The 21,951-nt window shown below is 44.4% G+C and overlaps 2 protein-coding genes across 2 annotated transcripts; one reads left to right on the top strand and one right to left on the bottom strand.

Annotated features, from left to right (window-relative positions):
• The first annotated feature begins 48 nt into the window (after window positions 1–48).
• LOC129856987 (uncharacterized) lies at window positions 49–3,823 on the top strand. The gene is made up of 3 exons (XM_055924824.1): window positions 49–2,093; window positions 2,367–2,494; window positions 2,943–3,823. The coding sequence occupies exons 1-3, from the start codon at window positions 1,829–1,831 to the stop codon at window positions 3,153–3,155; spliced, it is 606 nt and encodes a 201-aa protein (XP_055780799.1). The 5' UTR covers window positions 49–1,828; the 3' UTR covers window positions 3,156–3,823.
• Window positions 3,824–3,912: 89 nt separating this feature from the next.
• On the bottom strand, window positions 3,913–14,754 carry LOC129856985 (toll-like receptor 13). The gene is made up of 2 exons (XM_055924820.1): window positions 14,699–14,754; window positions 3,913–8,789 (listed from the first exon to the last, which is right to left on the bottom strand). The coding sequence occupies exon 2, from the start codon at window positions 8,532–8,534 to the stop codon at window positions 5,610–5,612; it is 2,925 nt and encodes a 974-aa protein (XP_055780795.1). The 5' UTR covers window positions 8,535–8,789; window positions 14,699–14,754; the 3' UTR covers window positions 3,913–5,609.
• Window positions 14,755–21,951: the final 7,197 nt, after the last annotated feature.

The raw sequence follows: 21,951 nt of genomic DNA, 5'->3' as shown, positions 1-21,951 counted from the left end.
GGTAGGCGCCGTGCGCTGCTATGTGAGCTACACGGGACCAACTATCTGACAGACCATGAGAGCTTCTCAACTTCTTAATTCAAACATATAACTTTACAAAGACCTCTCGCATCATTAGTCAATCCAATCATGTCCATTTTACGTCTCCCCAATTTCACAAACGTGTATGGTTGTTTCATTGAACGTGATTGTAATTGCAAGATTGTTTAGTCAGCTACAACGTTACTCTGTATATTACATTTAGTTCGCCCTAGCTAGTTAGTCAACTGCACGTACCACTTGCTGAGGAAATTATGCAAATTAAATGTGCTATTTTACTAAGTTTGGGGATATTGTTGAATATATCCTACACACACGCAGTCTCATTGATTAGCATCACTTTTTCAATGTGATATTGGCGGCTAGTCCGGGATTTTGCTGGGCAACCCAACAACTTCAAATGCAAAACTAGAACGTTTACCCCAACTTCCATTTTTGGATAGTTTGCGAAATTGTAGATTACACGTTTTCTGAGTCTTGCTAGCTAACGTTACAGTGTTGCGTTTACCAGTAATATTATGTATCAGGGTGTCTTTCTGTGTCTTCTTTTTAAAGATTTGCCTTGATTTCCTGCACGTGTGCCTTAATTTGTGTTAATGACCAAAATGATTGTTTTCCAATAATACTTATGCATGTGAACCAACAGCCATCTAGAATTGTTTTAAATTATTCAGTCTTTTCTGTACACCTAGCATTCCACCTCATGATTAGCAATCTACATGGCAGAGCCTTAACAGAGAAGCAGAATGTCCTGCATGTTTTTAGCAAGCAATTCAAGTCTACAGATAAAACCTGTTGCCCAACCAACAGATCCACTACACACTGCTGTCCTTCAAGCCATACCAAGAACACAGAAGCACAAAACAGCCAGATGAACAAGACCAAACGACTGAAAACACACAAAGAGAAGGACCCCTGTCATGGTTGCTGTCAAAGCAGCTGTTGCCCTCCTCCACGGAGAGATGCCCTGTTAGCCCGCGTCCTCCCCGCTGGGCTCTTGCCCAGCATCATCACGAACAACCGCCTCATCGGCCACCATGGCTTGTTCAACCATGAGGTGAACTCCATTGACATTGAGCGGCTGCTGAGTGAGCAGAGGAAGTTGGAGAAGCTTGGGCAACGCGGGGGGCGAGGCAAAACCACAGCTACTCTGCCTCCCCTTCCACCTTCATCTTCCCTTCCTTTCTCCTCTCCTGGGCCTGATTCAGATGTGGGTGAAGTTGCTGTTCCTGACAATGTATAGGAGGCTCCAGTTCAAGGGAGAGTAGAAAGAGTAGTAGCAAAGATTAGTACTAAGGCCAACACGCGTGATGAGTGTAGGTCTAATTCAGAAAGCAGACTTTTTAAGTGTTCTCATGGGGATACACACGAGGATTTCAGAAGAAAATTTACATCTATTCAGGTTTGTCTGGAGAAGAATGTAGCCAGTCACTCTAACAGCCAAGAGTCTGGTATCACACCAGGGCATACACATCACAGCGGTCTGACATCAGAGGGCGACGTAGTTACCCTATCATCCACAGAGAGTCCCTCATGTGTGGTACGAAACAAGAGCAAGGGGCCCAGGCCTGTAGTCCGTGAAACACTGTTGTCACCCAGTGGAAAGAATGAAAATGAGAGACCACCTGACACAAGGGCCGAGGTTAAGCCCGTTGTCCTCACTTTGGAGCAGACCCCCAAAAACAATGGACTTATTCTTCCACACACACAGCCATTCAGGCCCAGTCCAAACATCACAGTGTCTTCCTTCCCAGCAAGAGGTGGAAGCAGTGAGAGCTCAGACAATCAGATGCAGCAAACTGTCACCAACCCTGTCAGTGTGGTAGCTGTGCGTCTGTGCAGGTCTCTGCAGCTGCCACTGCTCCGCAGGAGACACCTGGTGGCGGAAGGTAGGGAGGTGCTGTTGCAGGCCCTACGGGAGAGGCACGGGCTCCAGCTGCAGGAGAACATCCTCAGCATGCAGCGACGTCTCACCTTCTGTACAGGACCCACCACAACCAGGGCCAGCCAGGGGCAGAGCACAATCGTAGATGCAGATGGAGGCTGGCCTGCAGGTACGGTATATAATGTGCTTGTGGTTGTGAGTGTTGGGTTGAGGACCGCAATAAGAAATGGAATCCTCTGTACTCTTGATCATATAGTCATACTGTAACTAATCAGATCATATTGATTGTAATGTTGGCCTATCTGTATTATTTGTCAAATGTTTTATTGGTCTAACTGCATTTGGATATCGATAGTATTGTACACCAAAGTGGGGACTTTGAAAATATCTTCAGTGGTGTAGTTTAGTTGAATGATTTTTCAACTATGTCTTCCTATCACAGCTCCATTGGATGGTGGTTTTGGAGAGAGCATGGTGGAGCATTCGTGCCTGGACTCCCAGAGGTCACCCCCCAACAAGAGGAGAAGGAAGCAGCTATGCTGCTTTGGGTCGCAGCACAGCCTGGACACGGTACGAGCATAAGACATTGGGCTATCAGTCATCATCAGCTATATAGTGTAATAGTAAATTAAAATGGTGAATTTACATCTAATATATAACATCAGTCATATAGTGTAATAGTACATTAAAATGGTGAATTTACATCTAATATATAACATCAGACAAATAGCGTAATAGTACATTCAAATGGTGAATTTACATCTAATATATAACATCAGCCGTATAGCGTAATAGTACATTAAAATGCTCAATTTACATGTAACATATATTTGGTAATTGTAGGGTTAATATGATAGGATTTCCTAAATAAATTAGCAATAGAACGTGCCACTATAATGCTACAGTACATTTTGTTCGTGAAATTGTCACAGAATGTTCTAAATGACAGTCTTCTTTGCAATACTTAGATGTACTGTATGATAACAAACCAATTGCTGCCACACTTGCTTCTCTTTAGGCTGCTGCATGGAACCCCAACCCCAGTGTCGAGCAGGTTGGGGAACTGATCAGAGAACTACTTAGGCCCGCTTCCTCCTCGCACTTCCTCATGGACCTCCAGCCCTCTTGTTCCCCCTCTCGCCACCACGTCTTTGCACCCCTGCCTCACCTTGGGCAGCTCAATCTGGTCCGCCTCAGCCCTGGGATGACGTATTCTACAGGGAAAGCATGAGATAGTCAACCAGGGAGGATCCATTTGAGAACTGGAGGTATGACCCAGATTTGAGGTTTCTAAACCAGACAGAAACAGTGAGGGAGAGAAGCAGTGGGCCTTTCTATCAGAGGAGTATGCAGTGTTTCCTGCAGTATCCCACAGGGCCACCAGGGGGACACAGAGACAGACACTTGCCACAGCAGCAAGATCCATACGACATTGAAGAGGCCATTCCTTTTGTGCTCCCACCCACTATCAACTACTAGACAGTCATCAGCTCCACCCTTTTTATCGCTTCAACCACCGCCCCCCAACCAGCCCTGTAAACTCCAGGTCCCACCTTCCTGACATGGCTTACTATCCCCCCTCCCATATGCTGGAGAGTGGCCTGTCCCCTCCTCTGCTCCCCGGGTCCCTGCCTGCTTTCCCCAGCCCTGAACGCTGGTCTTTCCCCCGGATGAGACTGTACTGATCCACATCCACTGTGCCTGTCCAGAGACTGCATAGTGATGCCTCTGTGTAGTAGAGACATGCATAAGTGCAATGCTGTTGAGTATTTTCCAAATGCATACCATCAAGTCTAATTGTTTACAATTACAACTGACTTTATTTTATTTATTGTTATTGAATATCATCATATGAGGGGCAGAAAGACAAACTGCCATCCAGGAAATGTTGTTTGTATTTTTACAGATATAAGTTAAATGTGTGAGAAAACATTACTATTTTAAATAATATTTTCTTTCATGTTTCACATACTCTAAAACTACTTACAGACTGGAGAATGTATTTTTTATTGCATGAATACTTCTAAATGAAATATGCGCATGTAAAAACATACAGAAGCACTGTAAGAGAAAATGCATTGCAGAACTTATGCAGTATGTTGTTTACAGACAGCTACAGTGGACAAGTCAACTTTGGCAGCACATGTGAATGTGTCCCTCGTTATTTTTGGGGCCAATGGGCATACTCAAAGTATACTTTATTATTTTTGACAAGCAGAATGCTTTAGCTCAGATTATAAAAGACATGAATCAGCATTAATGCATTATGCAGAGGATTGTCTGCTGTCCATGGTTAGATCCCAATTGCATGTTCCTCGCCTCGTCTCCTTCTCAAAACCCATTGGATGAGAAAGCCAGAGGTCCCTCCCCTCTGGAGAAAAAGGTCAATTGGTTTTGAGAAGGAGCGAGGACACGAGGAGTATACAATTCTCTCCCTGTAAGATGGACTGAATATAATGAACCTGTGAATAAAAGACTACATAGTCACTCACTGCGTCTTATATTAAAATCTAATAATAGATTATTTATTTACTTGTTTTAGTTTGTGTACTACTGATTGAGACAGTGATATTTTCCAACAAGAAGTATACTTATAGAATATTTAAATTCACTTTGCAACATGATTTGTCAAGGTACGCCTGATCATCTTATTTCCAATTTCCATCTTTTAAATGTACATACAGTATTACAATATTAAGTACTGATCACAACAGGATTAAGTTCATTTTTTCCATGACAGCAAATTACAAATACAAACAAATGATGGCTTTAGCTTATTATAGCAGTCAATCAAAGCATCAACAATGCTGAATTTCAAGCAAGTAAAACGAACAACCAAATAACGTCAAATGTTATTTGTCACATGCACCAAATACAACAGGTGTAGACCTTACAGTGAAATGCTTACTTACAAGCCTTTAACCAACAATGCAGTTTTAAGAAAAAAATAAGTGATAAGTACATTTAAAAAAATAAAAGTAACAAATAATTTAAAGAGCAGCAGTAAAATAACAATAGCGAGGCTATATACAGATGGTTCCGGTACAGAGTCATGGCACGGAGGACACATTTACAAGATTTTCAGTTCCTCTCTCTGTTTCTATATGTGGGTAGGCATAATGTCAGTACTTTTACTACATTGAACTTTGTTTAATGTCCTGGAAACAGGCTGCTGCCAGGGCCAAGCGTGTCCTCTAACCCTTTCCTTAAGTCATTAAGTAATAGGTCTCATCTGTCGGTGTATTGCTGATTTGAGACAGTGATATTTACCAACAAGAAGTATACTTAAAGAATACTTTAACTTTGCAACATGATTTGTCAGGGTATGTCTGATCATCTTATTTCCATTTTCCTCTGCATCTTTTAAATATACATACATTCTTACAATATTATTTAGTACAGAACAGGATTAAATGTGTTTTTTTTCCATGAGCAAATTACAAAAGCCCCCCAAAAATGAATTAAGCTTATTATAGAAATCAATCAAAGCATAGACAATGCTTGATTTCAAGCAAGTAGAAAATCATGGCACAAAGAACATATTTACAAGAGATTCAGTTCCTCTCTCTGTCTTTGTATGTGTCTGTGTGTGTGCATAATTTCTGTACTTTTACTACATGGAACTTTGTTTCATATCCAGGAATCAGGCTGCTGCTAGGGCAAAGTGTGTCCTATAACCCTTTCCTTAAGGCATTAAGTAATAGTTATCATCCGTCGGTGGCTGATTGAAGTATTCCTCCCTCCCCTCATCCTCCTCTTCAAACCTGCTGCTCCCGCTCCTCAGTGCCCTCCTCAGATGGTTCCAAAACAGTTCCTGGGCTTTGACCGGGTCAGTGCAGTCTGACCCCGGCCACTGCAGGTAGGTCTCCTTCAACATTACCTTTCTCATACGGTGGTAAGCCGACAGCTGTCTTTCAGGGATGGGCTCCAGGAAGATGAGCAGGAGCACGTCCCGGAGCTCGTGGAAGAGCCTGTAGCTGGCCAGCTGGATCTCCAGGGAGCACCACTCGCTGCACAGGAAATTCCTACTAACCACGCAGATGGTCTTGCGGCTGCTGTACACGGCGGAGACGATGTTGTCCACAATGTTGCGGCCCAGCTCAAAGTCACGGTGGTGCAGGCACAGCCGGAAAGAGGCTCCGTTGCCCTCCAGGTTGGGAAGTAGCTGGTCTAGTACCCAGGGCTCGTCCGCCGAGTTATAGGAGATGAAAGCATCGTATTTGCAGTGCTCCTCTTTCTGCCTCAGCCTGCGCCAGTGTTGGCCGAACCAGGAGCGGAACACATAATAGCTATACTTCAGTTTCCAATACAGCTTGTTGTAGAGAAGCGGGATTATAGTCAGCAGTAAAATCACAGTGGTTGTGGTGGCAAAAAGGTACTCTCCCAGGTCCAGGTAGCAAACATTGGTGTCAAAGTTGTAGAAGCTTTTTTGGAGTTTTTTATCTTGGCACTGTAAACTGTATAGTAAGACTAACTGGACTCTCTGGTTAGTCAAAGTCCAGTTCTGCAGGTGACTGTTGATGCAGGTGCAACTAAGAGGAATGTTGCGCAGGTCCAGGTAGCGCAGTTTAGGGAGAGCCTCCAGCACATTCACATCTAAGGATTGCATTACGTTTTGGTTGAGAAGCAAGATCTGCAGCTCTGTCAGATTCCCAAAAACCTCATTTGAGAAGGACTGGATGCCCATGTTCCTTGCACTGAGCTTGCTCAATTTCCGCAGGTTTTTGAAGACGCCCGGCTGCAGCTGCATCACCCCGGCACAGGAGTTGTCCAAGGAGAGGAAAGTCAAGTTTGTCAGATCGTCAAAAGTGTCTGCTGCGAAGCTGAAGATGTGATTGTCGGTGAGGTAGAGCGATTGGAGGGAGTTGAGACCACGGAAAAAGGCATAAGGCAGCATGTTGAGGCCGTGGGGCATCTGCGCATCTAGTTTGAGGTTGCGAAGTTTTGTTAGATTCACGAAAGGAGAGTTGGTACGTTTAGAGGAGAAGCTAACCTGATTCCCATGTAGATCAAGAACTTCAAGTGTGGCGTGGAATGGTTTAAACTTGGCGCTGTCGATCTGTTTGAGATTGTTTCCGTCGAGGTACAAATTGGCCAGGTTAACGAGCCCCACAAAGGCTGACTCTTCAAAATGACTGATTTTGTTCCCTCCAAGATCCAAAATGTGCAGGCATTTGAGTGAATGGAAAGTCTTGTTGAAAATAACAGCTATCTGATTGTTACGTAGATTAAGTATTTCCAGGCTATGCAGATCTTCAAAGCTATCCTTGTACAGATCGGTCAGGAGGTTATTGTCCAGACGCAGTGTGACAAGACTAGTCAGCCCACTGAAAGCCTTATGGTCAAGATAGGCGATTATGTTTATGTTGAGTTGTAGGGTCTTCACATTTGGTGTGTGGTGGAAAGCAAAAGAGTTGACTTTGAGTATGCGATTGTAACGGTAGCTCAGATCTGTCAGATTTGGGAAAGAGAGGTTCTGTCTGTTGCAGGACATTAGGGAGGTGAGGTGGTTTTTCTCTGCTGTGAAGTTCTTGATTTGATCCTGTCCTTTAAGAAAGTGGAGGCATCTTACCTTCCTCAACTGGTTGAAGGAAAGGTCCAATAAACCTCGGATTGGTGGACAGTTTGAAAGTGTGTTATTTCGCAATGACAGAATCCCATTGCTTCCCAGACTCAACTTTTTAACAAATGTGACCTTTGTACTCAAAAGGCTGCATAACTCCATGAGCAGATTGTCAGTCTTCAACCCCATACCAGAGAAGTCTATGTTCCCAGCTCTAACATTGCTGACATTCAAAAGCTCTGGCACTGTAACATTGGTTGAACGCAAACGCATGTAGTTTAGCTTCTGCAAGTCCAGACCTTGAAAAGCCCTCGAAGGGAGCTGGTTATTGTAGGAGAGATCCAGCAGTAGTACATGGCTGAGGAAGCCCCACTCACATGCTAAAGTGACCAGTTTGTTTTTACAGAGATAGAGGGAGGTGAGGGACTCCGGTAGGTCTGTATGGTTAGAATGATGGAGGGACGTTAGATAGTTATTGCACAGGTCTAGTTTTGTCAGCTTCGTTAAGTGAGTCACAGATTCTGCCACCGCAGAGAAGTTGTTCAGGTAGTTCTGCCGTAATATGAGGACATCCAGATTGGAGAGTGAAGAGAAAATACCCGGAGGGAGCATAATCAGTGAGTTATTATTTAGTGACAGGTTGACAAGGTTTTTGAGGTCTTGAAATACAGAGGAGCTGAGATTTGATATTTTGTTCAAGGACAGGTTTAGGCTCTTCAGTTGGCTCATATTTTGGAATGGCTGGTTATCTATGGTCTCCAGATGGTTATTGTCAATCTGAAGAGTCCTGAGGTTAGGAAAGTGATCAAAGGTATTGTCAGGTATGTGTTTTATCAGGTTTTCGGAGATTATAATTGTGGTGGCATAAGGTGGCAGGTCACCTACAATGGTAGAAATGTTCTTTGCCTGGTGACGGATGCAAATGAATTTTGTGTGGTTTGAGGTTGGATCCTCAGTGCAATTCCTGAAGCTATAGCCAACTGTGAACTGGGCAATGTGAAGGACAATTGCCACTGATGCCAATATTTTATATTTTAGCCCGGCCATGTTGTCTGACGTGTACAGCAGGAGAGTAATAAGGTGAGTAATGTTCTACATCTCCTCCAATGGTTCTGAACTCTTTCCAAGGGGAATCTTGTCCTTTAAAATCACAGTACGTTCATTTTAAGTTCCAGGAAATGCATGCATTGGGAAAATAAAGCTGTTGATTTTCTTTCTTCAAAAGAGCTGTATGGCTGTCATAATCATCCTGAATTATACTTCTTTATTCTCCATGGTTGAGAATGCTGATAAGAAAGCCAGCTAAATGGAAGAAGGGAAAAACACATTTTAGCAACTTTACAATACATTTCTCAGTGACTTCACTGGAAAACAAAAGTCTTAGTTCTCGTGGCTTTCAGGTTCCTCTTTTCCATTAGGTACAGTGGCTTGCGAAACTATTCACCACCCTTGGCATTTTTCCTATTTTGTTGCCTTACAACCTGACTTATTTTTTTGGGGGGGTTGTATCATTTGATTTACACAACATGTCTACCACTTTGAAGATACAGAATAGTTTTTATTGTGAAACAAATAAGACAAAAAAACAGAACTTGAGCATACATAACTATGCAACCCTCCTCCAAAGTCGATACTTTGTAGAGCCACCTTTTGCAGCAAATACAGCTGCAAGTCTCTTGGGGTATGTCTCTATAAGCTTGGCACATCTAGACACTGGGATTTTTGCCCACTCTTCATGGCAATACTGCTCCAGCTCCTTCAAGTTGAATGGGTTCTCCTGATGTACAGCAATCTTTGTCACACCACAGATTGTCAATTGGATTGAGGTCTGGGCTTTGACTAGGCCATTCCAAGACATTCAAATGTTTCCCCTTAAACCACTCGAATGTTGCTTTAGCAGTATGCTTAGGGTCATTGTCCTGCTGGATGGTAAACCTCCGTCCAAGTCTCAAATCTCTGGAAGACTGAAACAGGTTTCCCTCAAGAATTTCCCTGTATTTAGCACCATCCATCATTCCTTAGATTCTGACCAGTTTCCCAGTCCTTGCCGATGAAAAACACCATCCTGAGAGGATGTTTTCAGGGTGATGAGAGGTGTTGGGTTTGGCCAGACATAGCGTTTTCCTTGATGGCCAAAAGGCTCAATTTTAGTCTCATCTGACCAGAGTACCTTCTTTCATTTGTTTTGGGAGTCTCCCACATGCCTTTAGGCAAACACCAAACGTGTTTACTTATTTTTTCTTTTTAAGCAATGGATTTTTCTGGCCACTTCCGTGAAGCCCAGCTCTGCGGAGTGTACGGCTTAAAGTGGTCCTATGGACAGATACTCCAATCTCCGCTGTGGAGCTTTGCAGCTCTTTCAAGGTTATCTCTGGTCTCTTTGTTGCCTCTGATTAATGCCCTCCTTGCTTGGTCCGTGAGTTTTGGTGGGCGGCCCTCTCTTGGCAGGTTTGTTGTGGTGCCATATTCTTTCCGTTTTTAAATAATGGATTTAATCTTGCTCCGTGGGATGTTCAAAGTTTCAGATATTTTTTTATAACCCAACCCTGGTTTGTACCTCTCCACAACTTTGTCCCTGAACTGTTTGGAGAGCTCCTTGGTCTTCGTCGTGTCGCTTGCTTGGTGATACCCCTTGTTTAGTGGTGTTGCAGACTCTGGGGCCTTTCAGAACAGGTAAATATATATATATATATATATATATATATATATATATATATATACACTGCTCAAAAAAATAAAGGGAACACTTAAACAACACAATGTAACTCCAAGTCAATCACACTTCTGTGAAATCAAACTGTCCACTTAGGAAGCAACCCTGATTGACAATAAATTTCACATGCTGTTGTGCAAATGGAATAGGCAAAAGGTGGAAATTATAGGCAATTAGCAAGACACCCCCAATAAAGGAGTGGTTCTGCAGGTGGTGACCACAGACCACTTCTCAGTTCCTATGCTTCCTGGCTGATGTTTTGGTCACTTTTGAATGCTGGCGGTGCTTTCACTCTAGTGGTAGCATGAGACCGAGTCTCGGGGCTGTCGATGGGCAATACGGACTTTCAGCTCCCTCCAAAGATGTTCTATTGGGTTCAGGTCTGGAGACTGGCTAATCCACTCCAGGACCTTGAGATTTTTCTTACGGAGCCACTCCTTAGTTGCCCTGGCTGTGTGTTTCGGGTCGTTGTCATGCTGGAAGACCCAGCCACGACCCATCTTCAATGCTCTTACTGAGGGAAGGAGGTTGTTGGCCAAGATCTCGCGATACATGGCCCCATCCATCCTCCCCTCAATACGGTGCAGTCGTCCTGTCCCCTTTGCAGAAAAGCATCCCCAAAGAATGATGTTTCCACCTCCATGCTTCACGGTTGGGATGGTGTTCTTGGGGTTGTACTCATCCTTCTTCTTCCTCCAAACACGGCGAGTGGAGTTTAGACAAAAATCTCAATTTTTGTCTCATCAGACCACATGACCTTCTCCCATTCCTCCTCTGGATCATCCAGATGTCATTGGCAAACTTCAGACGGGCCTGGACATGCGCTGGCTTGAGCAGGGGGACATTGTGTGTGCTGCAGGATTTTAATCCATGACGGCGTAGTGTGTTACTAATGGTTTTCTTTGAGACTGTGGTCCCAGCTCTCTCCAGGTCATTGACCAGGTCCTGCCTTGCATGGAGCCCCAGACCGAGGGCGATTGACCGTCATCTTGAACTTCTTCCATTTTCGAATAATTGCGCCAACAGTTGTTGCCTTCTCACCAAGCTGCTTGCCTATTGTCCTGTAGCCCATCCCAGCCTTGTGCAGGTCTACAATTCTATCCCTGATGTCCTTACACAGCTCTCTGGTCTTGGCCATTGTGGAGAGGTTGGAGTCTGTTTGATTGAGTGTGTGGACAGGTGTCTTTTATACAGGTAACGAGTTCAAACAGGTGCAGTTAATACATGTAATGAGTGGAGAACAGGAGGGCTTCTTAAAGAAAAACTAACAGGTCTGTGAGAGCTGGAATTCTTACTGGTTGGTAGGTGATCAAATACTTATGTCATGCAATAAAATGCAAATTAATTACTTAAAAATCATACAATGTGATTTTCTGGATTTTTGTTTTAGATTCCGTCTCTCACAGTTGAAGTGTACCTATGATAAAAATTACAGACCTCTACATGCTTTGTAAGTAGGAAAACTTGTAAAATCGGCATTGTATCAAATACTTGTTCTCCCCACTGTATATACTGAGATCATGTGGCACAATATGTGACACAATGTGTGACACTTAGATTGCACACAGGTGGACTTTATTTAACAAATGATTTGACTTCTGAAGGTAATTGGTTGCACCACATACATGTGCACGCACCACTTTTCCGATTATAATTTTTTTACATTTTTTGAAAAGTTATTTTTCTAATTTCACACAAAATAGTCCAAATTGGTGAAGTATGTCCATCACATGAAATTCAAATAAAAATATATTTAAATTACAGGTTGTAATGCAACAAAATAGGAAAAACACCAAGGGGGATGAATACTATTGTAAGGCACTGTACTTTCCTTCACCTTATCATGATACACCTCAACCTCACCTCAGACATCTCCCAATGGGTCTTTTAAGTTGGACAGAGTTCAGTTTTGTTATTAAATCTTTTATTCATTTACATTTTTTATAAAATGTAGTCGGAAATGTGGAGGGGAGGCAGATGCAGAGAGGACGGGTTAAGAGGGAATTGTACTCATATCGCCAGGGGTATATGTGGCCCAGAGTCTTGAAGGATAACCACTAAACCAGACTGCCACAGTTCACAGTTTTAGTGTTTAAAAAGATTTCACTTCAGTCAATTCGGGAAGCAATTTGAAATTCCAATGACATAATTTAAATGAGAATTTATCTAAAATGAATTGCAATTATTATACTTGCATCCTTGAAAGTATGAATAGTATGACAATTTGAACTGACATTTTAGTTCTAATCCTGAATGACACAAAATTAAGTTGGAAATGACCCCAATCCAGATCAAGAAATGGATCATACAGCTCGTGTCATAGGTATGAATGCTGCTCAAGGGTTTTTCTGTAAATAGTGGGGCCCAAGTGTAACATTGGGATCAAATCAGTCCATTTCATTAAGTTAGGCCCTAGTCTATGGATTTCACATGACTGGGCAGGGGTGCAGCCATGGGTGGGCCTGGGAGGGCATAGGCCCACCCACTGGGGAGCAAGGCCCAGACTCTCCGCAAAAGGGCTTTATTACAGACAGAAATACGCCTCAGCACCCCCCCCCCTCTCACCCACAATTGCACACTCCCTCAAACTTGAGACATCTGTGGCATTGTGTTGTGTGACAAAAATGCACATTTAAAGTGGCCTTTTGTTGTCCACAACACAAGGAGCACCTGTGTAGTGATCATGCCGTTTAATCAGCTTCTTGATATGCCACACCTGTCAGGTGGATGGATTATCTTGGCAAAGGAGAAATGCTCACTAACAGGGATATAAACAGATTTGTGCACACAATTTGAGAGATGTTTTTTGTGTGTATGTTGGGACCAACACTTTACATGTTGTGTTTATATTATAGTCTGCCGACACAATGCGCGTTAGACTGTGTTCAATCCGAGGCACAAAAACGTCTGAAAGTTATGATTTGGAAAGGCACATACCTGTTTATATAAGGTCCCACAATTGACAGTGATGTCAGAGCAAAAACCAAGCCATGAAGTCGATGGAATTGTCCGTAGAGTGCCGAGACAGGATTGTGTCGAGCCACAGATCTGGGGAAGGGTACCAAAAAAATGTCTGGAGCATTGAAGGTCCCCAAGAACACAGTGGCCTCCAATATTCTTTAATGAAAGAAGTTTGGAACCTCCAAGACTCTTCCTAGAGCTGACCGCCCTGCAAAACTGAGCAATCTGGGAAGAAGGGCCTTGGTCATGGAGGTGACCAAGAACCCGATGGTCACTCTGACAGAGCTCCAGAGTTCCTCTGTGGAGATGGGAGAACCTTCCAGAAGGACAACCATCTCTGCAGTACTCCACCAATCAGGCCTTTATGGTAGTGGCCAGATGGAAGCCACTCCACAGTAAAAGGCACATGACCGCCCGCTTGGAATTGGCAAAAAGGCACCTACAGTAAAGATTCTCAGACCTCTGGTCTGATGAAACCAAGATTGGAGGAAACCTGGCACCATCCTTACGGTGACGCATGGTGGTGGCATAATCATGATCCTTGATGAAAACCTACTCCAGAGCTCTCAGGACCTCAAACTGGGGCGATGGTTCACCTTCCAACAGGACAATGACCCTAAGCACACAGCCAAAACAACACAGGAGTGGCTTTGGGACAAGTCTATGAATGTCCATGAGTGGCCCAGCCAGACTTAAACCTGATCGAACATCTCTGGAGAGACCTGAAAATAGCTGTGCAGAAACGCTCCCCATCCAACCTGACAGAGCTTGAGAGGATCTGCAGAGAAGAACGGGAGAAACTCTCCAAATACAGGTGTGCCAAGCTTGTAGTGTCATACCCAAGAAGACTGGAGACTAATTGCTTCCAAAGGTGCTTCAACAAAGTGCTGAGTAAAGGGTCTGTTTGCCGGGTTTTATTTTTAATAAAATTAGCCAACATTTCTAAACCTGTTTTTGCTTTGTCATTATGGGGTATTGTGTGTAGATTTGATGAGGGGCAAACAAAATTGAATACATTTTAGAATAAGGCTGTAACTTAACAAAATGTGGAGAAAGTCATTGGGTCAGTATATTTTCTGAAGGCACTGGAACTTGTGAACCCAAAATGCACGAACACGACAGTTGATCGTCGCTTGACTATCATTCAGAAATGTTCTTCCTGATGATGTGGAGAAATGGCAAAATGTAGGCTAATTAAACAGCTAGTACCCTAGTTTATTGAAAGACCCTCAACCACTGTGAGAAATCAAAGCATTGACTTTTGTAATGCTGCATGCAGCAATTTTCATAATCTGACAAATTAGTTTAATTTCATTCATCATAATCCATAGCAACTTCTACAGCTTTCATTTGCCTATCATAATCCATAGCAACTTCTACAGCTTTCATTTGCCTATCATAATCCATCATAACATAATTGAATGAAGGGTTATCAAACACGTTTCAAGAGTTATTTTACAAATCACATTAAAATAAAGCAAAATCATATCTCAAGTTCCATTTCATCTTTAATTAAAAGCCTCGAGTCCAGCCTTACCTCCGTTCTGGGGGCTGTATCATGTCTGTATCATGTCCTTTCTGCTACATTATGAAAGCTAGGCTCTTATTCATCGTGTAATGACTGCCTCGCTTTGGTTGTACAGAAAGAGGAAGGAAAGGGACAACGGACATGGAGTCATGCGACACGATCAATTAAAAGTTGTTCTCCATTTATTGTTCTTCATGTACATGGCGAGGGAGAGGAAAACCCAGGGACTCCAGTCAACAATGTGCCAAACACAATATACACAGATTCAACAGCATATACAATCTCTTTATTCTGCTGGGGAAGGTTTTCATTTTTAAAACTCAGTAAATAAATATTTGTTTATTGAATTATTTTAAAATAATTGTGAAACACTATTATACACTAGAAGGATTGATTGCAAAAGAAAGTGGGAGGTCTCAATATTCTACTGATAATTAGGACCAAATAACGCGTTAAGAGGGATGGGTCTTATTTCATATAAAAAGGAAAGGTGTTCCTGGTTGGCAGTTATGACAATTAAAGTTTTTGTTTGTCGTATTTCTAAAATATTTTTTTATCTATATATTTTTTTACGTAATTCCTGTTTGTGTTTTTGTAGTTGGTTGGATTAATTGTGTCCACCACACCGAGGTAGTTGGCTGAAGAGAGTGTGGCAGGTAGTCTGGAGGACCAAGAACATTTAGCAAACCTTTACAAATAAAAAATTGCCAAAAGAGGCTTTGGTAGAAGCTTTATTTACTCAGGTAATCAGGTACTTTTCAGACAAACAAATACACACATTTCTTAACTGAATCATGATATAAAACACTATACAAAGTACATCCTTTGAGGAAACTGTAAACTGGCCGTCTGACAGATTCTGCAGAGAGGCAGGCAGGCAGGCCATGACTACCCAGCAGTGGTGGAAAAAGTATCCAATTGTCATACAGTACTTGAGTAAAAGTAACACTGTTTCCCATGCTTGTTCAATGAACCATAAACAATTAATGAACATGCACCTGTGGAACGGTCGTTAAGACACTAACAGCTTACAGATGGTAGGCAATTAAGGTCACAGTTATGAAAATGTAGGACACTAAAGAGGCCTTTCTACTGACTCTGAAAAACACCAAAAGAAAGATGCCCAGGGTCCCTGCTCATCTGCATGAATGTGCCCTAGGCATGCTGCAAGGAGACATGAGAACTGCAGATGTGGCCAGGGCAATACATTGCAATGTCTGTACTGTGAGACAGTGCTAAGACAGTGCTACAGGGAGACAGGACGGACAGCTGGTCGTCCTCGCAGTGGCAGACCACATGTAACAACATCTGCACAGGATCGGTACATCTGAACATCACACCTGCGGGACAGGTACAGGATGGCAACAACAACTGCCCGAGTTACACCAGAAATGCACAATCCCTCCATCAGTGCTCAGACTGTCCACAATGGGCTGAGAGTGTCTGGACTGATGGCTTGTAGGCCTGTTGTAAGGAAGGTCCTCACCAGACATCACCGGCAACAAAGTCGCCTATGGGCACAAACCCATAGGCGATGGACCAGCGATGGACCAGCGATGGACCAGCGATGGACCAGACAGGACTGATCTCGCTCTGGAGCGGGATCAATTTGGAGTTGAAGGGTCCGTCATGGTCTGGGGCAGTGTGTCACAGCATCATCGGACTGAGTGTTGTCATTGCAGGCAATCTCAACGCTGTGCGTTACAGGGAAGACATCCTCCTCCCTCATGTGGTACCCTTCCTGCAGGCTCGTCCTGACATGACCCTCCAGCATGACAATGCCACCAGCCATACTGCTCGCTCTGTGCGTGATTTCCTGCAAGACAGGAATGTCAGTGTTCTGCCATGGCCAGCAAAGAGCCCAGATCTCAATCCCATTGAGCACATCTGGGACCTGTTGGATCGGAGGGTGAGGGCTATGGCCATTCCCCCCAGAAATGTCTGGGAACTTGCAGGTGCCTTGGTGGAAGAGTGGGGTAGCATCTCACAGCAAGAACTGGCAAATCTGGTACAGTCCATGAGGAGGAGATGCACTGCAGTACTTAATGCAGCTGGTGGCCACACCAGATACAGACTGTTACTGTTACTTTTGATTTTGACCCCCCCTTTGTTCAGGGACACATTATTCAATTTCTGTAAGTCACATGTCTGTGGAACTTGTTCAGTTTATGTCTCAGTTTTTGAATCTTATGTTCATACAAATATTTACATATGTTAAGTTTGCTGAAAGTAAACACAGTTGACAGTAAGAGGACGTTTATTTTTTTGCTGAGTTTATTTGGTTTTAAATATACTTAAGTATCAAAAGTACATGTAATTTCTAAAATATACGTAAGTATCAAAAGTAGAAGTAAAAGCATAAATCATTTCAAATTCCTTAAATTAAGCAAAACAAACTGCACCATTTTCTTGTTTTTAAACTGTATGGATAGCCAGGGGCATACTCCAACATTATTTACAAAAGATGCATTTGTGTTCATTTGAGTCTGCCAGACCAGAGGCTGTAGGGATGAGCACGTGTTCTCTTGATAAGTACGTGAATTTCACAACTTTCCTGTCCTGCTAAGCATTCAAAATGTAATGAGTACTTTGGGTTGTAAGGAAAAATGTATGGAGTAAAAAGTACAGCATTTTCTTTAGAAATGTAGTGAAGTAAAAATATAAAACTATAAATATATAAAGTACAGATACCCCCCAAACATACTTAAGTAAAAATACTTTAAAGTACTACTTCAGTACTTTACACCACTGCTACCTAGTCATCACGCACGGATCCCTGGATAAAAACAAACAAACAAACATAAATCTTGACATCACACACTATGAAACCACTTAAAGGTAGGGCCTTGACTTTTTCTTGACTAAGTGACCTTAAAGAAAGAGCTCTCAGCCAGGCTGCAGTTTTAGGCTGTAAATACAGTCTTGGCCCTAAAATAAAGAACAACTATAACAGAGGGTGAAGACACAGAGACAGACACTTGCCACAGCAGCAAGATCCATATGACATTGAAAGGAGCCATTTTCCTCATCCTCATCTGCTCTCACCCACTATCCACTAGACAGTCATCAGCTCCACCCTTTCAATCGCCGCCCCCCAACCAGCCCTGTAATCTCCAGGACCCACCTTCCTGACATGGCTTACTATCCCCCCTCCCACATGCTGGAGAGTGGCCTGTCCCCTCCTCTGCTCCCCGGGTCCCTGCCTGCTTTCCCCAGCCCTGAACGCTGGTCTTTCCCCCGGATGAGACTGTACTGATCCACATCCACTGTGCCTGTCCAGAGACTGCATAGCGATGCCTCTGTGTAGTAGAGACATGCATAAGTGCAATGCTTAGGCTATATGCTATGTTGATGAGTGAGTATTTTCCAAATGCATACCATCAAGTCTAATTGTTTACAATTACAACTGACTTGATGTTTTATTTCTCTGTTGAATAGCGTCAGGCCATATGATTGGCAGGAAGACAAAGTGCCAGCCAGGAAATGTTTGCATTTTTACAAATATTTTGAAATCTTTTCTTTCATATGTTTTCCATACTCTAAAACTACTTACAGCCTGGACAATAAAAACACAATTATGCTGTGGAAAAGTAACAGCAGCAGATTGTATTTTTTATTGTATGAATACTTCTAATTGAAACGTGTGTATGCAAAAACATATAGAAGCACTATAAAATAAAATGCATTGCATAACTTATACAGTATGCTGTTTACAGACAGCTACAGTGAGAACTTTGGCAGAACAAAATATCCACAAATGTGTCCCTCAGGTTTTTTTTGCCACTGGGCCTACTCAAAGTATATTTTTAATTATTTTTGACAAGCAGAATTCTTTATCACAGATGATCAAAGACATAAATCAGCATGAATGCGTTATGCAGAGGATTGTCTGCTGTCCATGGGAAGATCTCAATTACATACTTCTCACATCTTCTCTTCTCAGAGGTCACTCCCCTCTGACCTTTTCCTCTGGGTTTTGAGGATGAGAGAGGATGCGATTATGTAATTGAGATTCTCACCATTTAAGATTGACCGAATAAAATTAAACCTGTGAATATAATACTGTACATAGTAACGCACTATTTTATATTCAAATCTAATAATAGATCATTCATTTATTTGTTTTATTTTGTGCATTCCTCATTGAGAAAGTGATATTTACCAACAAGAAGTATACTTATAGAATATGTAAATTAACTTTGCAACATGATTTGTCTGATCATCCTATTTCTCATGTCCATATCCATTTTCCTGTAATACATACAGTATTACAATATTATTAAGTACTGATCACAGCAGGATTAAGTTAGTTTTGTCCATTACAAAAGCTGGATTTCAAGCAAGTTGTCACGATCGTCTATGGGTGAGAGAGAGGACCAAGGCGCAGCGTGTGGAAAATACATATTTTATTTAGAAGAGAGAAAACACGAAACGAACACTATACATAAACTGAAACAAAACAACAAACGACCGTGAAGCTACAAACGTTAGTGCACACACAAGCTACAAACGTTCAACATAGACAATTACCCACAAACACCTAAAGCCTATGGCTGCCTTAAATATGGCTCCCAATCAGAGACAACAATAAACAGCTGTCTCTGATTGAGAACCAAATCAGGCAACCATAGACTTTCCTAAACACCTACACTGAACACTACCCCATACCTACTACAAAACCCCCTAAACAATACACACACCCTAAACTAGACAAAACCCACAAACATTCCCATACCACCCTGCATACCACTGCTGGCTTGCTTCTGAAGCTAAGCAGGGTTGGTCCTGGTCAGTCCCTGGATGGGAGACCAGATGCTGCTGGAAGTGGTGTTGGAGGGCCAGTAGGAGGCACTCTTTCCTCTGGTCTAAAAAAAATATCCCAATGCCCCAGGGCAGTGATTGGGGACACTGCCCTGTGTAGGGTGCTGTCTTTCGGATGGGACGTTAAACGGGTATCCTGACTCTCTGAGGTCATTAAAGATCCCATGGCACTTATCGTAAGAGTAGGGGTGTTAACCCCGGTGTCCTGGCTAAATTCCCAATCTGGCCCTCAAACCATCATGGTCACCTAATAATCCCCAGTTTACAATTGGCTCATTCATCCCCCTCCTCTCCCCTGTAACTATTCCCCAGGTTGTTGCTGCAAATGAGAACGTGTTCTGGAAAAATCCTGGTAAAATAACGGAAAAATAAATAAATAAATAAATTCCCCATGTCACACCCTGACCTAACTAAATGTCACGTTCCTGACCTGTTTTCTGTTGTTTTTGTATGTGTGTGATGGTCAGGGCGTGAGTTTTGGGTGGGCAGTCTATGTTTTCTGTTTCTATGTTGGTTTTGGGTTGCCTGGTATGGCTCTTAATTAGAGGCAGGTGTTTTGCGTTTTCCTCTAATTGAGAGTCATATTTAGGTAGGGTGTTCTCACTGTTTGTTTGTGGGTGATTGTCTCCTGTGTCGTCCATGTCTGTACCATACGGGACTGTTTGGCTGTTCGTTCGTTTGATGTAGTCTGTTTCCTGTCCGTGAGTTCTACGTATAGTTGTGTAAGTTCATGTTCAGGTTTTGTCTACGTAGTTTTCTTATTTTGTTAGTTTTGTAAGTGTTTTGTTTTGCCGTCGTATTCAATAAAGAGATGGCTTATTTTCCTACTGCTGCGTATTGGTCCACTGATCCTTCTCTCCTCTCCTCGTCCGAGGAGGAGGAGGACAACAGCCCTTACAGAATCACCCACCAAACTAGGACCAAGCGGCAAGGGAAAGCTCAACAGAGCAACCAGGACTCCTGGACTTGGGAGGAGATCCTGGACGGTAAAGGACCCTGGGCTCAGCCAGGGGAATATCGCCGTCCCAGGGCGGAGTTGGAAGCAGCGAAGGCAGAGAGGCGCTGGTATGAGGAGGCAGCGCGGCGACGCGGTTGGGAGCCCGTGAGTCAGACCCAAAAATTTCTTGGGGGGGGGGGGGGGGGGCACACGAGGAGTGTGGCAAAGCCGGGTAGGATACCTGAGTCAACTCCCCGTGCTTACCGTGGAGTGAGAGGGCGTTGTACTGGTAAGACACCGTGTTATGCGGTAAAGCGCACGGTGTCCCCAGTACGCGTGCTTAGCCCAGTGCGGGCTATTCCACCTCGCCGCACTGGTAGGGTTAAGTTGGGCATCGAGCCGGATGTCATGAAGCCGGCCCAACGCATCTGGCCACCAGTGCGTCTCCTCGGGCCGGCATACATGGCACCAGCCTTACGAATGGTGTCCCCGGTTCGCCAGCATAGCCCAGTGCGGGCTATTCCACCTCGCCGTACTGGCAGGGCTATGGGCACCATTCAACCTGGTAAGGTTGGGCAGGCTCGGTGCTCAAGAGCACGTGTCCTCCTTCACGGTCCGGTATACCCGGTGCCACCTCCATGTACCAGTCCTCCGGTGGCAGCCCCCCGTACCAGGCTGTCTCTCCGGGTTCTCTCTCCAGCTGCTCCCACCTGTCCAGCGCTGTCAGAGCTTTCCTCCTCTCCAGCGCAGCCAGTGCCTATACCACGCACCAGGCTGTCTCTCCGTCTCCTCCCTACAGAGCCGTCCTGCCATGACCAGCCAGAGCCGTCCTGCCATGACCAGCCAGAGCCGTCCTGCCATGACCAGCCAGAGCCGTCCTGCCATGACCAGCCAGAGCCGTCCTGCCATGACCAGCCAGAGCCGTCCAGCCAGGACCTGCCAGAGCCGTCCTGCCATGACCAGCCAGAGCCGTCCTGCCATGACCAGCCAGAGCCGTCCTGCCGGGACCTGCCAGAGCCGTCCAGCCGGGACCTGCCAGAGCCCCTCAGCCGGGACTTGCCAGAGCCCCTCAGCCGGGACTTGCCAGAGCCCCTCAGCCGGGACTTGCCAGAGCCCCTCAGCCGGGACTTGCCAGAGCCCCTCAGCCGGGACTTGCCAGAGCCCCTCAGCCGGGACTTGCCAGAGTCCCTCAGCCGGGACCTGCCAGAGTCCCTCAGCCGGGACCTGCCAGAGTCCCTCAGCCGGGACCTGCCAGAGTCCCTCAGCCGGGACCTGCCAGAGTCCCTCAGCCGGGACCTGCCAGAGTCCCTCAGCCGGGACCTGCCAGAGTCCCTCAGCCGGGACCTGCCAGAGTCCCTCAGCCGGGACCTGCCAGAGTCCCTCAGCCGGGATCTGCCAGAGTTCCTCAGCCGGGACCTGCCGCCCCTTGTCCCGGTGCTGCCCCTTGTCCCGGTGCTGCCCCTTGTCCCGGTGCTGCCCCTTGTCCCGGTGCTGCCCCTTGTCC

This window comes from Salvelinus fontinalis, chromosome 6 (assembly GCF_029448725.1).
Source record: "Salvelinus fontinalis isolate EN_2023a chromosome 6, ASM2944872v1, whole genome shotgun sequence".
NCBI classification, from domain to species: domain Eukaryota; kingdom Metazoa; phylum Chordata; class Actinopteri; order Salmoniformes; family Salmonidae; genus Salvelinus; species Salvelinus fontinalis.
The sequence above is the reverse complement of the archived record's forward strand: the minus strand, read 5'-3'. Positions and strand labels throughout refer to the sequence as shown.